The 23,915-nt window shown below is 48.0% G+C and overlaps 1 protein-coding gene across 1 annotated transcript in view; it reads left to right on the top strand.

The window, feature by feature from the left end:
* LOC126999212 (LIM domain-containing protein A-like) overlaps positions 1 to 23,915 on the top strand; it is a 55,480-nt gene that overhangs the window by 8,539 nt on the left and 23,026 nt on the right. The window contains exons 2-4 of the mRNA XM_050861540.1: positions 3,453 to 3,590; positions 7,444 to 8,681; positions 11,965 to 12,171. Coding sequence (XP_050717497.1) covers positions 7,711 to 8,681; positions 11,965 to 12,171 — 1,178 coding nt within the window. The 5' untranslated portion in view covers positions 3,453 to 3,590; positions 7,444 to 7,710. The remainder of the gene's footprint in view (positions 1 to 3,452; positions 3,591 to 7,443; positions 8,682 to 11,964; positions 12,172 to 23,915) is intronic.

Genomic DNA, 23,915 nt, shown 5'->3' with positions numbered 1-23,915 from the left:
GGTCTTCTGGACAGCATGTGGATAGTCTTAAGCCACTCGGCGGCGGCTGAAAAATCCCAGCTTGGTGGCACCGGTCGGGGATTGAACTCGCGTCCTCCTGAACGCGGGGCCGTCTCGCTATCCGTTCAGCCGCCGCCTCCCCCAGGCCTAACTTCTATTTGGGAGACTGGGGAGTTCCCAGGTTTACGTGAACTATTCCGTGTACATTTCTGTCCCACGGACTTGTCTTGGGCAGACCCTCTACGGCAGTGGTTCTTAACTCGATTCGGACCACCAGCCAGTGGCTTAAAACTACCCACATGCTGTCCTGAAGACCACCCATCAACCCGGACTCTAGAGGAAGCCGTCCAAGCGAATCAAGAACGAGTTCCGGGGGGAAGCATGAGCCAATGCAAGATGGCGCCACTATAAACACTCGCCTGCGCCAGAACGGGCTGGGCCGACCATCAGGCCCCACCGGGAAGAAGCCTTGGGCCGACCATCAGGCCCCACCGGGAAGAAGCCTGCCGGCGCAATAGGCCGCGTCGTAAAAAAAAAAAAAGTGGCGATGAGAGAGGACCGTTTAGAAGAATCCGGGGACAGGCGGACATCAGGCAGTAAGGCAGGCCGGGGTAGTGGAGTATTAATACTTATACACTAGCATTGCTTTTCACTACCTCACACCCCCACTCACCACGGGGACCAACAAGGGGAGGCTGGATGTTGGGGCCAGACCGCACCCAACAGTCCCATGGGTAGTGGGAAAGTATACGCCACTGCCAGGCGTTTAATGGCGGCCGCAGGACCGTTGCGATCGCCCAGCCGACAGTGACCGCTTGACCCTAGCCAATACATGACCAGCCGATTGATTCAGCGGGGCCATACTGAACCACCCGTCTTACCCCAACCCTCCCATCAAAGGAGCGTGTTGCCCATCGAGAGGAACTACACCCCGCCCCGCGGTGGACTCAACTCCCAGATGAAGGGGAGTATACGGGACGTCACGCACGGCAAACACGTGGGGAGACAATAGCCCTGCCGTAGGTGGTGTAAAGGCGGGCGCAGGCAACATCACCAGAAGGCCTCCTCTAGTAGTGATGAGGGGGGAGCACTTGGTTCACGAGGACAGCGGTAGGTGATGCCGCTGTGGCGTCCCTGTGGTTCCTCTGTCCCTATAGTTCTCATGTCAATACGGCGCGCGCGCGGCCAACCCACCAGTCTAGACTCCGCCCACATAACCACGTGGGTCGACTAACAACAAACGCACACACGCACGCACACGTCAGGTTCCCATGACAGATGTTTCTATCAAACTGAAACGATTTCAACATTTCCTAGAGTGTGTATGAAATTCTTTGGTGAGTGATTCAGACAAATCAAACATACCTAATGGAAAAAAGAGCAGTGTTCAAGACGATGCGTGCGTGCGTGCATGTGTGTGCTTGTTGTTAGTCGATCCACGTGCTTATGTGGGCGGAGTCTAGACTAGTGGGTTGGCCGCGCACGCGCCGTATTGACATGAGAACTGTAGGAACAGAGAAACCACAGGGACGCCACACCGCCAACCCCGCTTCAAACCCCGTCACCACGACAAGGTGACTCTCCTTCGACGGGGCGAGTCAGGAGGAATAGTACCTGACAAGACCGCATGCAACCCGCAAGTCATGGTCTCACCTTCAGCTTTGAGCAGCTCCGCAGTGTGATGTTATAGATGCCAGGTGCCTTTTCACCCCTCATCTTTGCCACAGCCTCTGACCTCGTCAAAAGAGGGTGGACTTTCGTCGATGGGTGGATCAGCATCCACCACCAGCAACCCAGCAACCGGAAGTTCCCCACTCGAAGAGTCCGCCGTGTACAGCTGCTGAAAGTACTCAGCTCAACGACCCTTTCCTCATCCATGTCCGACACGAGGCAGGCATCAGCTGTTAGGATAGCACTTATCTGAGAGGAGGTTCGAAGCGGAGCTTTTTCAGGGCTTGGTAAGCAGGTTCATTTGCTTAAGTGGCTCTCGACTTCCTAAGCGAGACACCCAAATGTTGGTCAGAGTTGCGCCGGCGTGTGGCGGGTTAGGGGCTGTCTTGACTACACTCACGGAGGCAAGGGACGAAGGTCATGAGTGCTGCCGTCAGCTTTAAAATAATGCGTTTCGCTCTTCTCACTGCCCTCTCACTCTGTTTTCGCCTCATTTATAATTTACTGAATATATATGTTAGAGATATATAAACACTTCGGGTCTGTTCATAAAAATCGTCATGTTGCACCATTTATATTAACTGTTTAAAATTTATGTTTCTTTTGTTAAAAGTTGCTAGGCTCGAACTGTTACTTCACTGTTCAGGACTGGAAACACAGTTACTGTACTTCATAAAAATGTTTGTTGAAAGTTATTTAGGTTACACAAGGCCTTTCCTTAAGTAGTTTGTGGGAGTGATATCGTGGGCCGAGCGAAAGCCGTCACTTCTGTCTCTCTCTGGATGGGTAAAAGTCGTTGTGTAAATTAGATGATCTATTCTACAAACTTACACAAATATAGTATCAGTGAAAGTCAGGAGTCGCCTAAATGCCCGGCACACCTGTCCACCTTTGTCTCCTGGCTTCGTCTGCTCTCTCCTGGCGGCTTTTCTCTGGGCGGTGGTGTGCCGGCGACATGTCAGCGGAGTTTCTCGTGCTATTGTCACTGTCAAAATAACCTAACTTCGCCTAAACATTGTGACACTAAACAGAGCAGCTATTGCGGCATACATTCCACACCTATCTACCTGATAGCTCCCAACTTTACTCTCTGCCCTTTAGTCTTACTTACTCCTCTCCAACTTTACTGATGGCCATTCAGCTTTACTCCTGCCCTCCAACTTTTCGGCATTTCAGCCACTCCCATCCTCGTATAACTTTTATCGGCTCTCCAGCTTTAGTCCCAGCACTCCAGCTTTCCTTTCATTCCATCAACTTTAGTGTTTGTCCTCCAGCCTTACTGCTGGTCTTCCAGCTTCAGTCTTACTGCCGACTCTCTAGCTTTACTCCCGTCTCTACAGCTTTCCTTCCAGCACACTAGGTTTACGGCTGGCCTTCCAGGTTTACTACCAGCCGTTTAGCTTTTTAGCCATGCTTTAAGCTCCAACCAGGAACTTCAGGTATATTTCCGGCACTCCAGAATGCTCTGTCTCTTATGCCGTCCTTCTAGATTTAGTACTGGTCCAGCAGATTCCTATCAGCCATCTATATTCCTTGTCCTCTGGCTGTACTGCAGACTCTCCACTTTACTCCTGGCCCTCCACCTTGTTTCTTGGTCATCTAGCTCTGTATATACCATGACCTCTAACTTTGTTTCCGGTTCTTCAGCTATATTCAGCTCCTATCAGCTTTAGTGTCGTTCTTTTCTAAACTGCTGGCTATGACTTGACTCCGAACTATCCAAATATACTTTCTTCTTGTCCCTCCATCCTTAGTAAGTCCTTTGTTTTACTTTCATGCAGGTGCTGTGGTTCAAGGACTTCAGCAGCTCCCCGGAGTGTCTGCCCGATCCTTGCGGTGGGAAGAACCTACGTCGAGGATCCGACTACTTGCCTTTCGTGCCCTCCGCACAGGATGGGAAGTGTTATCAACTGGGCCGGGTGTGTGTGTGTGTGTGTGTGTGTGTGTGTGTGTGTGTGTGTGTGTGTGTGTGTGTGTGTGTTTTATGTTTGTGATTTTGTTCATTCAAGACAACTCATCCTACTGCTTGAATAGCCGAGCTTCTATAAGCTGGAGTCACACATTCCCGTATATTGCTCCCGACAGCTCCCGTCAGGCGTAAGCGCTAATTTTTTGTGTTGTCGGGCATAGTCCGGCCGTGTACGCCCGTAATAACCCCGAGTATTGCACTTCCCGACAGACGTACCGCTTACGGGGCCATTATTACGTCAGTCGTAACATCGTAACGTACATAAATTCCATGCAGTTTTTCCATGCTGCATGGTTCTTTTTCCTTTCCTGCCAGCTTTGGCTGGAGGGATGGGGGGTGGGGAGGAGCCTTCGCCTTTGCTGTCCTTCATCTTCCACCTTTGATTAGATAGTTAGTGTAGCTTGTCACAAACAGCCTCGTAAGGACCAGCAGGTCTGCTGTTGTTTGTTCTTCCTTTGTGTTCCTTTGTAGTCGTATTGCGCTACGTGCGTGTTTACGACTTGCGTAAGCATGTCTCCGGTGGTCCGCATTGGCGGCCCGATTTGCGGGAACACAGGCCACGCCCATGCCACGCCCCCACAAGACCTACGTAGCTGAGGCCGTATGTCTTTGGACTTTTAAGGACTTACCGGGACTTTTTAGGACTTACCTCGACCGTTTCCGGACAATCGTTGGCGCACCCCGTCTGTCCAAACACAGACAAAGACAGTCTTTGTCAACCACGTAGGTCTGGGTTGGAATCTAGGAACTACAAAAGGGCAGGAATGGCCACACCATTCCCATTCCCAGTTCTTCATCGGCACCATGAACACCATCGCGGAATTCATCCTGGAGAAGTTCAATTTTGTGAACTCCCTAATAAAACCGGAGAACAGGCATAACACGCAGCTAATGAAAGGCATCCTTTCCTACATCGAAGTCTTGGAACTGCTTGCAGTAGCAAACTTCATCTATCGAGAGGAACAAGAGAAGAAGGAAAGGACCAAGAGGAGAGTGTGGTGTGGCCGTATCTGTAACGAAGGCTTGAACATGGCCATTATGAGAACCTGATGCAAGAGTTGGCCAGAGAATGTCCACTTTTTGATGAGATAGTGGAACGTGTCACCCCCCACATTCAGAAGAAACCTACGTTCTGGCGAAAACTTATGCCTCCTGGTCTACGGGTGGCCATCACCCTACGTTACCTCGCTACGGGTAAATCCTATAAGACCCTGCAGTACTCCCTTTCAAAAAGGGGGACAAGTCTCATCCAGGAAACTATCGACCAATTAGCCTGACATCGATTGTTTGTAAGTGAATGGAGACTATCATTCGCGACAATATGGTGAATTTTTTTGAAGAAAATAATATGATAAATAATTCGCAACATGGCTTCCGTAGTAAACGTTCGTGTTTAACTAACTTACTTGATTTTTTTCATTATATTTTTGAGGTGTTCGATGAAAGCAGATCAGTAGATATCATATATCTGGATTTTCAAAAGGCATTTGATAAGGTCCCCCACCAACGATTGCTCTGCAAACTAATGGCGCACGGTATCTCGGGTAACATTCACATTGGCTTGTGGACTGGCTCTCTGAGCGGAAACAGAGTAGTTCTAAACGGTGTTACATCTAACTGGCTCGACGTCAGAAGCGGCGTACCTCAAGGATCAGTGCTTGGCCCCATGCTCTTCTTAATTTATGTTAATGACATCGATGATGGGCTCACTCGCAAAGTATCAAAATTTGCTGATGACGCAAAAATTGCTAGTAAAGTAACTGCGACACTCGACGAAGAAGCTTTACAATCAAATCTAGATCGACTTGCACGTTGGGCCAGTCAATGGCAAATTAAATTTAACGTTGACAAATGTAAACTGTTGCACATCGGAAAAAATAACAATCGCGTTCGGTACGTAATGAATGGCCAACAACTTTCTGCAGTAAGTAAAGAAAAGGATCTTGGAATCACTATATCAAGCGATTTAAAGCCCGGTCAGCATTGTTCAGAGGTAGTTAAAACTGCAAACAAATTGGTTGGCTTCATCGGACGAGTCTTTAATAATCAATCGGAAAAAAAGTAATATTAAAACAGTATAATTCGTTGGTTCGACCCCGTCTAGAGTACTGTGTACAGTTTTGGTCTCCCTACTACAGAAAAGACATAGAAAAGTTGGAACGGGTTCAACGAAGAGTAACAAAGATGATTCCTAGGTTGAGAAATTTATCATATGAACAAAGGCTTAAAGAAGTAAATTTATTCAGTCTATCAAAACGAAGAATGCGAGGCGATCTAATAGAAGTGTTTAAAATGTTTAAAGGGTTCAGTGATATTAATGCGGAAGATTACTTCACAACTGATCGATCAAATAGAACAAGAAGAAATCACAATTTGAAGATAAGTGGTAAAAGATTCTCGTCGCACGAAGCTAAACACTTCTTCAATCGAGTTGTTAATGTTTGGAACTCTCTTCCCTGTGATGTCGTTGATAGTACAAGGATTTTGAATCCAACCAGCAACTAAGATATTACTCATTGTCGTAATAACGTTAAGTTCTTTCGAATACTGTTGTCTTTGTCCGCTTTTATCGCCCGGTTAGTGGTAGCAGTAATGGTAGTTCTTAACTTCTTTCCTCTGTCCTACATAATTTCCATGCAGTTTTTCCATGCTGCATGGTTCTTTTTCCTTTCCTGCCAGCTTTGGCTGGAGGGATGGTGGGGTGGGGAGGAGCCTTCGCCTTTGCTGTCCTCCATCTTCCACCTTTGATTAGATAGTTAGTGTAGCTTGTCACAAACAGCCTCGTAAGGACCAGCAGGTCTGCTGTTGTTTGTTCTTCCTTTGTGTTTCTTTGTGTTTCTTTCGGGTTGCCCACAACACCATCAGCCTTAGGGATACCAAGTGTCCGGGGCTTCCTTTGGCGCACGATGTGTGGCTTCAGAAACCTTAACATGGTGACGATCCACTTCTCCCTCTCCGTCAGCCTGCGGGCCCCTTCACCACTTTTCTCCTTGGAGAGCCTGCCGAACCTGTAGCGGAGAGAAGAGAACCACGTCTTCAAGTCCTGGGTGGCGACGGGGGGTCCAGACTGGCTGCCTTCTCCACCCAAACATGTTATATGTGTTTCTTCTGCTTGTGCCTGGGATCGCCCTTATCGTATAAAAAAGGCACCTCGAACTCCAGCCACTCTCCCAGCATTCGCTCCGTCTCCTCCGGCAGGATAATGTTGGTGCTCTTCCGGCGTAAAATTTCCCGTTTGACGGGAAATTTTTACGATTGACGGGAGCCGCTTACGTCTGATGGGCGAGCGTTTTACGTCTGACGGGGATGCCCCCGTCAGACGGCCATGATGGCCCGGGCGGTCGTAATATTTCCCGACTTTTGACATACGGGAGCGCGAGCCACGACCGTGATTTGAATTTCAATAACTTCCGCGCGGACAATTCCGCGCCACGCACCTCCCGGACCCACGTGGCTACTCCGGTCATGCGTAACCCCCCCCCCCCCCCCGACTGTACACAGTTTCACTAACGTTTTACGTAATATCCCCTTACGTTTGACGTGTTCGGTTGCCAACTACCAATATTCGGTTGCCAACAAGGGGAATGTGTGACCCCAGCTTATATGCTTTCTTCACTTATCATTTTATTTGATTTTATATTGCTGTATACTCATTTGTTATTTTTTTCCCATCATGCATGGCATGGGCGTCTCCTCCTGTCCTTTCTTCCATGTCGGGTAATGTATTCTAATCTGCCTTTATTACTTGAGATTTTCTAACTCTTTCTAAATTCCTTCACGCTTTTTTTTTTACCTTACTGCAGGGGAGCGGCGTGTGTCCCGCCAAGACTTGGTATTCTTTGGCGCTGCACACACTGAGGGGTGTGTGTGTGGGCCTTGACGACGCGGGCTACCAAGTTTTCGATGAAGCGACGCTGGAGTATTTGATACAGCAGTATGGTGCCTTTACCAGGGATATCGTGGCGTTCTCTCCCACTCCTGCCACGGAGGTCGTTGTTGATCCTGTTACTTCCAAAGCTTCTGCTCTAGACCCCAGCCCGTCTTCAGCACTGGGCTCTGGCCAAGATCCCATGTTCACTCCGTCTCCAGTTCCAGGCTTTTCCCCTGGATCAACGCAGCATGTCCTAGGACCAGAGAGAGCTAATAGTGAGAATCCAGAGAGGTTTGATGGCAAGGCAGGAGACTCTGGACGAGCAGGTCCAACGAATGACCAAACGAAGGCATATACGAGGTTGCAAAAAGGAAACATCACAAGTGGTCAGGATACTGTAGGTCATTCAGGGTTGTTCTCTGCATCGCTTCAGCATGGTGAAGCTCTTCAAACATCACCAGGACAAGGAGTGTCCCGGCCTCTTGATGGGACATTGAAGGAAGGTTCTCAGAGAGACCGCCTGTCTCCGACCACCCCCAAAACGTCTCACCCTTCACCTACCCCTTCCATTCAATATTTTCACCCTTCAGAGGTCCCCTCACAGTCCCCTCCAACATTTCTTCCACACCATTATCAACAATATACTCAGAAACCTTCCTCCCATTCTTTGCCCACGCACTACTTCAATCCAAATCAACAGGGCTCTCCAACCCTCACTGATCCGCCCTCATACTTCTCTACCTCTCAGACCCCGCCCTCTTCTGCTCATAACTCTTATCCAGCTGTTCATCATCAGACCTCCTTCCCTCGGGTCTCTCCTATACCCTTTTCTGGCCCAGACCAGTCCTATGCTTCTTTACTCCACCTGAAGACGTCAGAGCCGTCTATGCTTCGCAATCAGTCATCCCCCTCCAACCCTGACCGTGAGTCTTCAGCCCTCAGTCCACATTTGTCGCATTTGTTGCCTCATCCACCAGCTCTGCCCCCAGGCCACCTCGTACTTGGCAGTCTTGAGCACCAACAGCCATCCCTTGAGATTTACGAGACATATGACAGCAGTGTGAGGGAAGAGTTGGACTTTTCCCGCCTGGCTAATGTTCCACCACGCGGCTCATCCTCGGCAATAGACAGTCCCCCGGTAACCCACGAACACCGAGACTTCTTTAGCGGGTAAGGAGATGCTTTCAATGTCTTATTTCTTTAAGGGGACCCTCCGCCTGTAAAATCTGAAAACATCGAAGATATCACTTTTTGGGAAAAAAATTACGAAAGACTCCTCTATCATATATCCATAGTATGTAATAGTTTTAGGTGTCTATGCCGAAATTTTCCCTTTCAAAAAATAAGTATCAAGGGCATCTGAGTAGTCCTCCCTCTTTATGCCCCAGTTTTCTATTTTTTGGCATTGTCTATACTCTATACCATTACACACTATATAGGCTTTTGTTTGCTTATTTTTGTGATGTTCCTCTAAAATTATATCACTGCTCCTGATATGGCATAATCCCTTAACGAGAGCGCTTGTGTGCCGCTCCCTCCGTTAAGCAGTGTGAGAAAACGGCCGTTTTCTCAAAACGAAAGTTATGGGTATTTGAAGAAATGCTCCTCCTTTAGTTTCTAACCAATGAAAAAAGTGACGGTATTGTATGAAAGCTAAGGAAATGACAAAAAAAATCGTCCGTAAAACATTTGTAAGAAGGGGATTTAAAAGTCCCTCCCCAACCAACCCAAATCAGGGCCTGGACTGACAATTGGCCGTAGGACAGGACGCAGGACTCTTGAGGGAATAAATCTCCCAGCTACTTAAGAAAGAAGAAGAAAGAAGAGTGAACAGGAAAGAAAGGAAAATAGAAAGTAAAACAGCTTTGGGAGGCTGATGACTCTGCACTCCATATTTTAATAGATCAGCCCCTACTTCTAAATTAAACCACCAAACAATTATGTGAACTACTGTAACAAAAACTTCGTGTGAGTCTTCATAGATATACAATTTATGCACTAAAAAGGTGATTTATCATTTGTTTTTAGAAAACAAGTACACAAATATAAAGTGCACTCATGTTTTTCATTTATTAGATTTTTTTTCTCTGTTATATACTTAACACATTTTCTCTCTAACAATCTCCGAAGGAAACTGTTCTTCTAACTATTTGACGGGGAAAATATAGCAGGTGGCGCCTCTCCTTTCCCGACGGTCCTCACCGACCAAGCCTCCACGCAGCTACCCTTTCCATTACAAGGCCCTCTTGCCAGGGGCGATCAAAATCCCCAAGCCTTGAATTACGTAAGGATTCACTTGGTCTCATTCACTCAGGGTTATCCCGTACAGAAATAACCTTATGAATAGTATCAGGAACAGGAAAGCGTCCCACGTGCCCTCAAGCCGCAGTTGGCGTTCAAGGACTAAGTTGGTAATGGGCCTCGATTCAGTCTCATCATATAGTTGCTGGTTTGACACGAAGTCATTCTGGCGATTCCCCATGACTCTGCGAAAGCATTTGTTACCAAAGGCACCTATATGCCTAGTTCAAGTCACTTTTCACTGTCCATGTCTCACATCCATGCAGCAAAACATGGAACACAAGTGACTTAACCCAAGAAAAAAGTCCCGCACTGTGGCATATATTAGCCTCAGAATGCCATTTCAAATCGATACTCAACCCATGTCAACGGACAACAATTATTATTTTTTTCAATAAAACAGTGAATGTAATAGGTTATTTTTAGTGATAAGATAAAGATGATGGCTAGACATTACAAATATTTCAAGTCGTTACGGCCCAAAATACCGGGCTCGTTTACGCCTATATGCCTAGCGGCAGCAGGTAAAGGCAATTAAGAGATTAGCAAGGCAGTTAGATCTTTTTGGATGTAGCCACCCAACCAGGTGTTCTGGGATTCTTTGAAGGGGTGAAGTTGTATGATTGTTTGTCTGTGTGTGTGTGTGTGTGTGTGAGTGACGGAAGGGAGTTTCTCTGTGTCTCTCTCTCTCTCTCTCTCTCTCTCTCGTTTTTGTTACACACACACACACACACACACACACACTTCTGCACCACTTCCTTATCTCCCCCTCTTCCCGCCCTCCGTCCCTTCCGCCTTAAAATGGGTCAAGGGTTTCAACAAAAGCGATATAAGTACAGCAGGATAGAACACGCAGTAATGGATTTAAATTGGAAAAGTATAGATTTAGGAGAGATATAGGCAAGCAGTGGTTTAGTAATAGGGTGGTGGGGGAATGGAATACATTCAGCAGTCACATAGTGCAGGGACGATAGCTTGTTTTAAGAGTAGACTGGATAGCCACATGGACGAGGATGACAGGTGGCAGTGAGGTGTGGGTGCAGTAAGGAGACAGGGTACTGGAGCGTACTCCCGTACCGAAGGTAAACGAGGATCAAGCCTCTACCTGTAAGCCATGACACTACACCTCACCCATCGTGAGTAGTGGGGTGGATTCTAGAGCTGCCCTGTGTAGGCCACTCGGCCTCTTGCAGTTTCCCTATGTTCTTATGTTCTTATGTTAAAGGGATTTATAATTCCCACTCCTCCACAGCCCCGCCTCCACATCTCTCTCTCTCTCTCACACACACACACACACACACACACACACACAAAGTAACAACGTAAAAGTGTATAATGTCAAGAGAATCTCTCTCTCTCTCTCTCTCTCTCTCTCTCTCTCTCTCTCTCTCTCTCTCTCTCTCTCTCTCTCTCTCTCTCATTGGGAGTGGAAAGGTTGGGGTCTTTCCGTCATCCCAGCCCCGTTGTTGGGCCTCCACTTGAAGGATTGGTCCTCTCTCTACCGTCTGGGTGGTTGCGCGGCATGCACCGCCTTCCTCCCTTGGAGCATATCTCCAACGAAATACCGAAAAAAACTAAAATTCATGGCTGCTTCGCCACGACAACGCGCCGGCTAACAACACACTAAGCATCCGGCAGTTCCTGGCCGATAAGAACATTGCCGTGTTGGAGCAGCCTCCCTACTCACCCGAACTGGCTCTGTGCGATTAATTCCTTTTCCCCAAGCTCAAGGGGGTCATCAAAGGGACCCGTTTTCCGGACCTGGAAGCCATCAAGAGGGCCGTGACGGAAGTGCGGAGTATCCCGGGAGAATCCTTCCAGAAATCCTTCCAGAAGTGCATGGAGGCGTGGCGGAACAGAATGGGAAATGCGTTAGACACGAGGGGGATTACTTCGAAAGGGAAAAATTGTAGTTTGTATAATTTTTCTGTAATATATATATATATATATATATATATATATATATATATATATATATATATATATATATATATATATATATATATATATATTTTGTGTGTGTGTGTGTGTGTGTGTGTGACCCCAGTCCTAGAACTTTTCTGACACACCTCGTATCTATATCTCCGTAAGTGTTTGCAGAGGTAAGTGTTCCTAGAAGTCATCTCTCCTTCCTTTCTGTTCATTTTGCCAGGGCGGTGCCAACACGGGGCCAACAGTCACATCAGCACCAGCACCAGAGCCATTACAGTCATCAACACCAAGGAGTACAGCACCAGCAGCAGCTTAGGGGACGCCGTTCTGCCCTGCCCCACGCCACGCCAGGCAATGTGATCGAGCCCCTCCTGGCTGCCTGCCGTGCCGGGGCTCAACGGGATGTGAATGCCAAGTGCCGCGACACGTGAGTTGGCAACACATTCACACATGCTTTGTCCCTCCTGCTTTCCTCCATTTATTCCACGCACCTCTTGTTTCCTCCTTTTCGATTCATTTCCTTCAACCATGTCATGTACCTCATGTTTCCTCCACCACCCAAAGATCCCTTCCCTCCACCCACGTCATGCACCTCCTCCTCTTTCCTCCATCACCCAATGATCCCTTCCCTCCACCCACGTCATGCACCTCCTCCTCTTTCCTCCATCACCCAATGATCCCTTCCCTCCACCCACGTCATGCACCTCCTCCTCTTTCCTCCATCACCCAATGATCCATTCCCTCCAACAACGTCATGCACCTCCTGTTTCCTCCACCACCCGATGATCCCTTCCCTCCACCCACGTCGTTCACCTCCTCCTGTTTCCTCCACCACCCGATGATCCATTTCCCCCACCCACGTCATGCACCATCTATTTTCACTAATCTATTTCTAAATAACTAACTAAACTAACCCGCACCTCCCTGCCCCCGTCACGCTCATAGCAAGATTTTGAGCGAACTGCTTCAGCTTGATAGTTCTGAGCGGCGAGGGGCTGGATCGTCACGGTGAGCAGCCTGTTCATTCAGACTCGGGGGGCTGGCTGTGGTGAAGTGCACAGGACGGAGGAAACATCGGTTACCCCACCAGACGGGGCTGCTCGGTAGCCGGACATGGTAGGCTCGCGACTTGCCCAGTCCCATGATGGTGCAGACTTTGTCCCAACGCAGAGATGCAGAGATGTTGGTTCTTGAATCCGAACTTGGTTGTTGATCTTCAGTTTGGGAAGGGGATGGGCATGCGCGTTGTAGGTGCTCTCGACGACTTGTGCACGTTTGGCAGCTCGTCGGTCGCTCAGTTCCGTCTGGGTGTGCCACTTTTCCAGGAAGGACTGTGGGTGCGCTGGGGCATAGGAACGTAGAGCTGGAGAACGGCCGCTGTAGTTCAGAGTGTTTCGGAGCTCTAGCAGTCCCCGATCGAAGTCCTCACAGTCAATGTTGCCCGATGAAGCTACCTTAAGAATCAGATGTTTTACTGACTTGACCGCAGCCTCGGCGTGACCGTTGTATTATGGGTAGTGCGGCGAAGACACCACATGTCTGACTCCCCAGAGGTCAAGAAAGGCTGCGAAGTTCCGGCTCGTAAACTGGGGTCCTCCGTCGGTCCGAAGAAGCACTGGGACGCCCATGTCCCTGAAGTAATGGAGCAACTTGCAGATGGTGGCGGCGGGCATTGTGTCGTTACCTCACGGTATCATGACGGGCCAACCTGAGAGGCGGTCAGCGATGACGATGAACGATTTTCCAGCTACAGCAAAAAAAAAATCCACCGAAACAGATTCAAACTGTCTGTTGAGATTGTCATCGCAGAGGAAATGATTCCTGCGGCTGGCTGCACTGCATGGCTTGATAGGGCTCGTATGCTCGGACGGAGTTTACGAAATCAGAGTTGATTCCCGGCCTCTGCTCCTCGATGGCTGTCGTGGAGGCGAGCTAAGACGTTGCGGCGTAGGGCTGCAGAGATGTCAACGCGTGTTCCGTAGAGAACAAGGTGGCCATCAAAATAAAGGTCCTCACGTAGCGCTACATCCAATAGGGGAGGAGTGTCGAGTGAAAGTCATAGATTTCGAGGAAAACCGTTCTTCACGTAGCCTTACGTATGAGGGGTCGCTTCGAGCTGCAACTTGTAGGTCCTCGAGTGCCATATCGTCGGGGGACGAATTCTCCGAACGTTGTGGGATGGCAAGGGACTGGATGGCCTGCACGGTTACAACAGCGTTGATGGATGAGCAGGTCTCGGTGTTCAACACTTCGTCCTCTGGGGCAGGGTGGCCGACGGGCGAACGGGACAAAGCATCAGGGATACAGAGATGCTTACCCGCGCGCCACACTGCTGTGAAGATGTACGATGAGAGATTCTCTTTCAGGCGCTGGAGTCGGGGTTCCTCGAGGGCGTCTAGGGAGTAATAGTTCAGGATTGGTGCCAACGGGCGATGGTCAGTGATGAGCTCGAAATGCTGCAGGCCGATGAGATAAAGCTTGCATTTCGATGTTGCCCACACAACAGCCAGAAGCTCAAGCTCAATAGCGGCGTAGCGCGTTTCTGTGTCAGTCTGAAACCTCGAACTCACTGGACGATTCTAAACCTTCCTCCGCCATGATCCTACAACAAAGCATAACTGATGCCATACAAGCGAGAGGAGTCGGTTTGTAAGACAGTGGGAAAGGCGGGACCGAACGTGGGGAGGACAGGCAGACTTGTCAAAGCTTTCTTCACGTTCTGGAATGCCGTCTTGTGATCAGGAGTCCAAAGGAAGGTTTTCTTGGGGCTCAACAGGGGGCGAAGTGGTTGTGCAGCTGCAGAGATGTGCAGGGATAATTCCGCCAGCTGATTCAGGAGACCTATGAAGGAGCGCAGATCCGTAAAGGGGCTCTCACACATTCCCGATCCCGGTCGCGACCGTCCCCGATGACTCCCGACAAGCCGATCGGGGCCTGACCGCCGACAAAATAGGCAATAATCCCCGGACCGGCGGCTTACCGCAGGTAAGCCGATGGTTTACCGGCGGTAGACCGGCGACCATATACGATTTTCGATTTTTCCGACCGGCGACTGCAGTAGGTCAGTCGGCGGTAGACCTGCGGCACATCGACGAGAAAACACTTTCTTTGCATTTTCATATATTTATAATTACCTCATAAACAGCTTCATACCTAAATTCATTCGTGCGCATAAAACTCTCTCTCTCTCTCTCTCTCTCTCTCTCTCTCTCTCTCTCTCTCTCTCTCTCTCTCTCTCTCTCTCTCTCTCCTTTCACCCATTCCTCTTCCTCCTTTTTTTCATCTCTTTCCATCCTCTCCCTTCCTTCCTCACTCTCCTCCCTCCCTCCCTCTCTCTTTCTTACTCCCTCCCACCTGTTCCTCCTTCCATTCCTTTCCCTTCTCTCTCTCTCTCTCTCTCTCTCTCTCTCTCTCTCTATATATATATATATATATATATATATATATATATATATATATATATATATATATATATATATATATATATATATATATATATATATATATATATATATATATTTTTTTTTTTTTTTTCTCTCTCTCTTTCACCCATTCCTCTTCCTCCTTTATCTTATCTCCCTCTCTCTCTTCATCCCTCGCTCCTACCTGTTCCTCCTCGTTTTCCTCCTTCCTCCCTCGCTAATCCCCAGGTCAGACACAGGTGTTCACTCGCGGTCTACCGCCGGTCTACCGCCGGTCTGCCGCCGGTCTGCCGTGGGTGTCGGCGGCTGACCGCCGGTCGACCGCCGGTTGACCGCCGGTCGACCGGCGACATTTTTCGACACCGCCGGTCGACCGGGCGCATCGCCGATATCTTTGAAAATTTTAAAGTTGATCGGCGGTGGTTGGCTGCGTCTGTGGTACTCAGGGTCGACCGGCGGTGGACCGGCGGTCTGCCGCCGACAATCCCCGATCTTACAGCCGGTCGACCGGCGACCGGTTTATCGGGAGTCATCGGGGACGGTCGCGACCGGGACCGGGAATGTGTGAGAGCCCCTTAAGGTTGGCTGGGGTGGGGAACTCTGCGATGGTGCGGACTTTTTCTAGATCAGCTGCTATCCCGTCCCTGGAAAGGTTGTAGCCACAGAACGATACAGCTGGTGTGGCGATAACGAGCTTGTCCGCATTCAGGGTGATTCCATGCCTACGACATTTCAGTAGTACGTCGTAAATGCGGTGTAAGTGAGAAGGGTAGTTCTCATCGTTGATGAGCATGTCGTCGACAACTTTCACAAAGTTCGTCACACCTTGAAGAGCGATGTCCCCTCAGACACAAAAATATTTCCAGTGGCAGCAAAGCCCATGGGACCACGGCAGTACTTGAAACGACCGTAAGGTGTTGTGAACGTGGTCAATGGTTGGTCTTCCTTCGCCAGTTCTATTTGCCAGTATCCGCAAAGGGCATCGACCGTTGTGTAGAAACGTGCCTTGTGGTCGACACTGCGAATTGCTGCAAAGGGCGTCGGTGAGGGATATGCAGGGCCACCATTGAGTCTAGTTCCAACTTCACCGATTCACGGTAGGCAAGGGGAATTAGCCTATGTGTGTGGATAGCGAAGGGTTCGGCGTTCTTCTGGTGGATCCTCATTGGGGGGCCCGTCATCGACCTAAGTGGCTTGGACTGTAGCATCTTCTTGACAAGAACATCACGAAATTCCTTCAGGAAATATTTTCTGGCGTCAGAAGGGGATGTGCTGCACGAGATGGAGAGCGGTTGAGATGCTGTGGTGGATGAAGTGGCGGGAGAGTCGATCTCTGAAGAGTTACCGGGTGGGTGTTCATTCCCTTAGCTGCTTGCGCTGCGTAACCTGTTGATATACTTCACTTCGAGGATGGGCTTCGGGAAGGCCTCCGGGATGATCGACAGTTCCTTCAACTGTTCGCAGAAAAGCAGAGGTGTTTGAACTCCGTCGTGCACATCAATCCACGTTGAGCATGACTTGTTGCCGAAAGTGATGACGGCCACGAAGGAACCAACTGCAGGGGCCATCTCGGAACCATCGGCTGCGAACCGCTTAGCCTTGGGCGGCGGTTCGAGATCATGCTTTGCCAGTCCTAGGGGTCGTAGGTATTGCGGGCCTATAACTGTGACGTAAACCAGTGTCAAGAATCATCTGCAAGCATGCTGACACGTTCTTGTGGGTGACGGTGATGTTGATAGGCTGCAGGCACCTCACACTGGGGCGAAGGGTCGATCCCATACGTCGGACGTGATTCCAACACTGCAGGTGGGGGAGGACGTAATGCGTTGTTGCTGATGCGAGGAGTACGTCGCTGGTATTGAGTCTTGGGTTTCGACTGGTTACAGCAGTCGTCGTAGTGGCCGAGACGACTGCATAAACGGCACTGATCATTCCTGGCGGGGCATCGTAGTGTGTGTGGCCAATATCCCTTAAGGTCACAACATCTACAAATGGGCTCAGCGGCTGGACACGTACGATGAGTGTGCTGCTTTCCACAGCAATTGCACTGTGCACTTGACAAGGGTGCCTCAGTCTGAGAAACAGCTTTCGCTTTGTAAGCCTTCTTTTACGCCTTCTGGTATTGTGACGTAGCCCTTATGTCAGTAGGGGGGCCTCGCAGGGCAGACGTGGTATGGCGGGCAGCTTCGTAGGCCCGACATTCCATCACTACGTCTCGAAGGGTACAAGAAGCGTCGAGAGATAAGGCGTCGCACGAGTTTTTCGTCTCTGACACCCATTAAGATCACTTACTTGATCTGAGTCTCTTCGCATTCTCTATTATTATTATTATTATTATTATTATTATTATTATTATTATTATTATAATTATTATTATTATTATAAGCTACCAAAGCCACCCTTCAGGGTGCAGATACAACAAGTTGAACCACACAAAATACCAAAAGGTACTGGAGAAAAGCAAAGACCACGAATAGTTAAGAAGCTGGCCAGTCAAAGCCAAAAAGAGGAAAAATAAAATTACTGTTTCAAAAAGACATTCACACGAGACTTAAATGTAGAAATGTCTGCAGAAAGGACAATCTCATTATGTAACTGATTCCATAAACTTGTCAACGACGGAAGAAAACATCGTGAGAATTGTGTCGTACAAAAATTCATAGGATTAAAAGCAAGATCGTTTTGACTAAGAGCAAACCTCGTGACCCGGGCAGGAGTAAAAGGATTAGGCAAAGCATTGTGTAAGGGATGCCGATTATTCTTAAAACAAAATTTTTAAAAAAAATGCCAAGGGCACCAACTTGACGCCGATGATCAAGATCAAGAACAAGTGCCGGAGAAATAAATTTGATTGGATTGATAGCTCTGTCAAGTAACTTTAAATGGCACTTGGCAGCAGACATCCAAACAGGAGCACAATACTCAAAGTGGGGCAAAATGAGTGCATAAAAAGATTTGATTACAACTGAGTCACAAGCAAATATTTTAAAGCACTTACGCAGTAAGCCTGTCTTCTGTGCAATAGTGGAAGACATGGACCGAATGTGCTTCTCAAATGTCAGTTTAGAATCAAGAGTGACTCCCAACAAACGAATACTAGAAACATCCTTAATCTGGTCACCAAAAATATGCAAACAAGGATGAGGTGGATTCAAGGTACGGGAACTACTGATTGTAATGTAATGCGTTTTATTAGCATTAAGCTTCATGCCCCAAAGTTGACATCAAGCGGTGATCATTGCCAAGTCCCTATTCAGAGATGCAGCAACTTCACCTCTTTTGCTAGGAGAGTGAACAGAGGAGTATAGAGTGGTATCATCAGCATATGAAATAAGCTTATTTTCGAGGTTAATGCCCAAGTCAGAAATAAAAAATATTAAAAATAAAGGTCCAAGGACACTGCCCTGAGGAACACCTGAAACAACAGGCAGAGAAGCAGAGCAGGCACCATCAACAACCACACCCTGTAATCGATTAGTTAAAAATTCTTTAAAAATTCTGAGAAGACTTCCACCAATACCAAGGAGTTGTAGTTTATAAATTAGAGCCCAATGATTCACAACATCGAAAGCAGAACTAAAATCAATAGCAACAACTCGAGACCCATGCCCACGATCCAGAGAAGACTGCAGGTCATGAGACAAGAAACAAGTCAAGAGAGCGTTACATGTTACCAAACCCATACGGAATCCGAACTGAGAATCAGGTAACTAATTGAATTTATCACAGTATATGGAGAGCGAGAGGATAGGAGTAATAGAAATTGGGCGACACTCAGTAGGAAAAATTGAAGCTGAGGATCCCTTCGGGATGGGGGTGATGTTGGTCTTGCGCCAACGAGAAGGAACACTACCAGACTTCGACAGGAACCTGAATATTACAGCAAGTTTTGACGCTAAGAACGTAGCAATCTTCTTAAACAATAGAGGAAAAAAAACATCTGGGTCCGTCCCACCATATATATCAAGATCTAGAAGGTTATTTTTCAATTCACTGGATCTAAATGCAACTGAGCGGCCATAACAGATGTCTACTTCCTCGGATGCCTTCATCAAGCGTACATAGTCACCGAACTGTTCGCCTTCCATTTGTTCAATGCAAAAGAGCTCCCGTCGACGTAATGCCTTGTTTCTTCGGCCCTTGATGTGTTCCTGAAGAACATCCAGCACGTCTTGCACAGGAGAAACGGCGTCTGGAGGAACTCCTAGAGTGTGCTTTAATACGCGCTGCGTCTCGAGAGATAAGCACATCCTCAGTTGGATGAGCTGTTTCTCTTGAGAAAGGCTTGCGAGATCCACCAATGTAGCACAGTCGGTCCATTTCCTCTTCCATTCCCTGAAGTTTTGGAAGGTAACACTGGGGTGGAGTGCGGGTGGTGGTTGAGTGGCTGCTTTGGGTGGGCTCGGCATGAAAGCGTTATTCTGTTGGGTCCCGGATGGTACTACTTGCGGCTGTGGTGTGGGAGACGTCGTGACGGGTTGAATGAGCGGCACTAAATTCGCGATGAAAGCTTCATAACGCGCTGTCTTCCTCACGTCGCTGTCTCTCATCCTCACGTCGCTGCCGCTCATCTTCACGTCGCTGCGTTTCCATCCACTGCAGTAGGGCCGTGAGGTCCATGATCGCGGTGGCTGGTGTGCTGACGTGAGACGAGGCAATGGGAGGTAGGGGTGGGCAGGTACCGGTACCAGTACTGGTACTAACGGTACCAGCTAAACGGTACGGTACCAGTACCAGATTGCTCGGTACCGGTACCAGTTGCTCGGATTTATTTATTGGATTTATTGATAATTCTTCATGTCCGATTTTTTTTTAGGTTGCTAATGAATATTGTTATTGTTATTAGACTATGATCGAGTACATCCATAATATACTATACATGCTATTTTTTTTTTTCGAAAAAATATATATTCACTTCATTCAGAGAGAGAGAGAGAGAGAGAGAGAGAGAGAGAGAGAGAGAGAGAGAGAGATCACCACTCAGTGAGTGGATCTGGGTGATATGGGTACTCGACTACTCGATCATAATCTAATAACAATAAAAATATTTATTAGCAACCTAAAAAAGAAAAAGAATCGGACATGAAGAATTATCCAGTAACTCCAATAAATAAATAAAATAATAAAATAATGGAAACGGGAGCTGTGATGGAAACGGAAAGCAGGACAAAACGGTGGGAACTTGGGGAGACGGTCAGCGGGGCAGTGACTCAGCGTCTACACACAGGGCCCATACCGCATGGAGGCGGGCGAGCGCCGAGCGTCACTAAGATCCAAACGGTACCGGTACTAGCGGCAATGCGCAGTGCCGAGTGATCATTAAGCTTCCCGGAACCCAAGTGGTCATGAGGCTTCGTGGCACCAGGTACCGATACCAGGTACCGGTACCGCGAAGAATCGATTCATCGCGGTACCCGGCACCGGTACCTGGTACCGCGAAGCCTCATGATCACTTGGGTTCCGGGAAGCTTAATGATCACTCGGCACTGCGCATTGCCGCTAGTACCGGTACCCTTTGGATCTTAGTGACGCTCGGCGCTCGCCCGCCTCCATGTGGTATGGGCCCTGTGTATAGACGCTGAGTCACTGCCCCGCTGACCGTCCCCCCAAGTTCCCACCATTTTGTCCTGCTTTCCGTTTCCATCACAGCTCCCGTTTCCATTATTTTATTATTTTATTTATTTATTGGAGTTACTGGATAATTCTTGATGTCCGATGCTTTTTCTTTTTTAGGTTGCTAATAAATATTGTTATTGTTATTAGACTATGATCGAGTACATCCATAATAACTATACATGCTATTTTTTATCGAAAAAAATAAATATTCACTTAATTCAGAGAGAGAGAGAGAGAGAGAGAGAGAGAGAGAGAGAGAGAGAGAGAGAGAGAGAGAGAGAGAGAGAGAGAGAGATTTACATAGATTTACATAAAAAATCAGACCACACAGACCCCATGGTCCAGACTAGGTGGTCTGTCCTTAAACCTAAGTGATTTTACATTAATCAGAAGGCTCCTAAACGTTGCATTTCTACTCTAGTTGATATTAAGTTGAAGGAGAGAGAGAGAGTTTTCTTTACAGGAAATTTATTTGGGAATTTCATCAGAAGTCATTAAGAAAAAAAAAAAACTCCTTCGGGTACCGGTACCGGTACCGGTACTACTGGTACTCAAATTAACAGTACTTGCCATGGGAGGTAGGGCGGTGATAGCCTCGGGGGGTAGCGCGGCGGCACCAGCGGCGGAGTCCTCAAGGGCAGGGGAACTTGGTGGGGAAGTGATTTGTGACTTCAGTTTCTTGCCCGTCATAGCGCGGGATAAGTTGTGCACTGAAATCTCTACGTACAATTCCAACACCTCAACAGCTCAGATTAGATGTACAAAAGAAAAGCAATGATAGAGGGTCCACTTCTGTCCTGTACTGTCCACTAGGTACTTCACTGCGCCATGTAGGTTATGTGTATGTACTTGAGGGATGACGGAAACACACAAGTCTCTTAAGTAGGTTATATTCTAATGAAAACGAGTACAGGCAGTTACGGGTGAGTGTAGACCACCTTGACAGAGCAGAGGGACGTACCTAACTGACTCAGTTGCCTCTGGGTACAGGGCTCCCAGACGGCGCCTGCTAGCTAAGTAAACTACCCGCTAGCCAACTAAACTACCTGATAGCTAACTAAACTAACCCACACCTCTCAACAACACTAGCACGACGTTGAAGGAGAGACTTTTGTCCGTATTTACGCATGATGATAAGTCGTCATTACCTGAAGCCAATCGGGTGTTCTTTTAGAGGGTAGAAAAAAATGTTATACTATGTAAGTATAGCCGGAGGCAGTCATACAAAAAGTTAAATAAATATAAGACGACCATGTCACCTGGACCAGATTATATTTTCCTGCGTGTTCTACAGAAAATTATAATAGAGATGAAATCGCGGAATCACTAGCCAGCAGTTCTAATTTCAACATAGACTTACTTCTCTAACCTCCTCAACTTGGTCCCTGCATGGATGCCCTGTATGCCACGTGGTGACCTATTGTGTTCGACCCAAAACTTTACCAGAGTCACTAGGGCCACAGAAACACACATTATCAGTTGCAGTTTCTCGTTGGCCGAAAAGACAGGTACAAAGGGGAAGCCGATCGACGTGTTCATGTACTGAAGAAGTGGTGAATGCTAACTGAATCATGCGCTGAAGACGCTGAGGGTTGCCTGTTTACTCTCCATCCATTAATGCTTCCCCTCCACCCTATGCGCATTTAGCAGAGTCATGAGCAGATATGTGGCGTTGGCGTAATCTCTCAGACCGGCGCGTGGCTCGTTAGGTGTCTGGAGTGTCACTGGGAAAGTATGCGGAGCGGAGAAAGCAACGGATCCTTCACCATACCCAACCACTATAAGCACACGAAGAATCACCTGGAGCCGTGAAAGTCTCTAGAGTGGCGATGAGAGAGCACTGCAAGTAAGAATCCGGGGATAGGCGGACGTCGGGGAGAGAGGCAGGCCGGGATAAAACAGTCGATATGTTCATAAACTAGTGAATCTGTTTCCACTTCTCCACCCCCTACCCACCACGGAGCCCGACGGATTGAGGCTGAATGTTGGGGCAGAACCGCACCAAACAGCCCTAAGGGTAGTGGGGAAATATGTGCGTCCACAGCTATCTATGTGTTTAGCGGCGGCCGCAGAACCATTGCGGTCGTACACCGAACAGTGACCGGCTGACCCGTGTCACAGCATGACTGGCCTGTTGACCCAGCGCAACCACACTGAACCGCCCTAATTACCCCAACCCTTCCACCAAAGGAGCGTGTTGTCCACCAAGGGAAACTTTATCCCGCCCGGCGGAGGACGTAAGTCCCAAATGAGAAGGCGCGGGGAATATATGAGACGCCACGCACGGCGAACACGTGGGAAGTTACTAGCCCTGCCCTACTATAGGTGGTAAAAAAAAGTGCGTTCATACGACAACACCGGTAGGCCTTCACTACCGGTGATGAAGGGGGCGCTTTTGACCTACAAGGTCGACGGACGTCGAACCCTATACCGAGGCAGGCAGACCACTAGAGTAAAAAAGTGGTACTGCCGACCCCGCTTCAAGCCCTGTCACCACGTGTCCCTTCAACGGGGTAAAGTTTTGTGAACTGCCTCTTAATCATTCATATATGAGTAACAGCGTGATTGAACCAGGTATTTTTAGCATGATAGGAAGATAAAGTAAAGTAAATTATTTCCTGCGTTGGGCACAGACAGAGGGATCTCTGACATGAAGGCAAAAATCAAGCTATGGGAAATTTAAAAAGTACTACATAATCAAGTCTTCTTACCGAACCTAATATAAGTATATTGCCAAAAACATCGATTCCCGTCGGGTCTAGAGCCCTTCTAGGAGCGATAGGCCAGAATACGGAAATGAAGATGTGGTCGGAGGAGCCCAACGGAGAGTAAGGTTTTACAGACTATGCTGTCTAGAGTGTTGGGTACCAGAGTTACGTATAGGGTGTAGAACTAACTGCTCTAAAAAGAGGAATCCTACTGAAGGTTATCTACGAACCATTTTTGCTTTATCAGTTGTTCAGTTCGACCCTGGTTTACTTTTTAATTATCAAACTCAATTGCATGCTTATGAGGTATTCACGTGTCAAAGGGCTGCTTCTGCGACACATGAAGGCTACAAATTTTCAAATACATACAATTATTCAAACCTCTCTTACTTGAAGTACTCCATTCCCATTCAGAGGTGTAATAT

This window comes from Eriocheir sinensis, chromosome 16 (genome assembly GCF_024679095.1).
Source record: "Eriocheir sinensis breed Jianghai 21 chromosome 16, ASM2467909v1, whole genome shotgun sequence".
Lineage (NCBI taxonomy): Eukaryota > Metazoa > Arthropoda > Malacostraca > Decapoda > Varunidae > Eriocheir > Eriocheir sinensis.
This window is presented reverse-complemented; position numbering and strand designations above follow the sequence as displayed.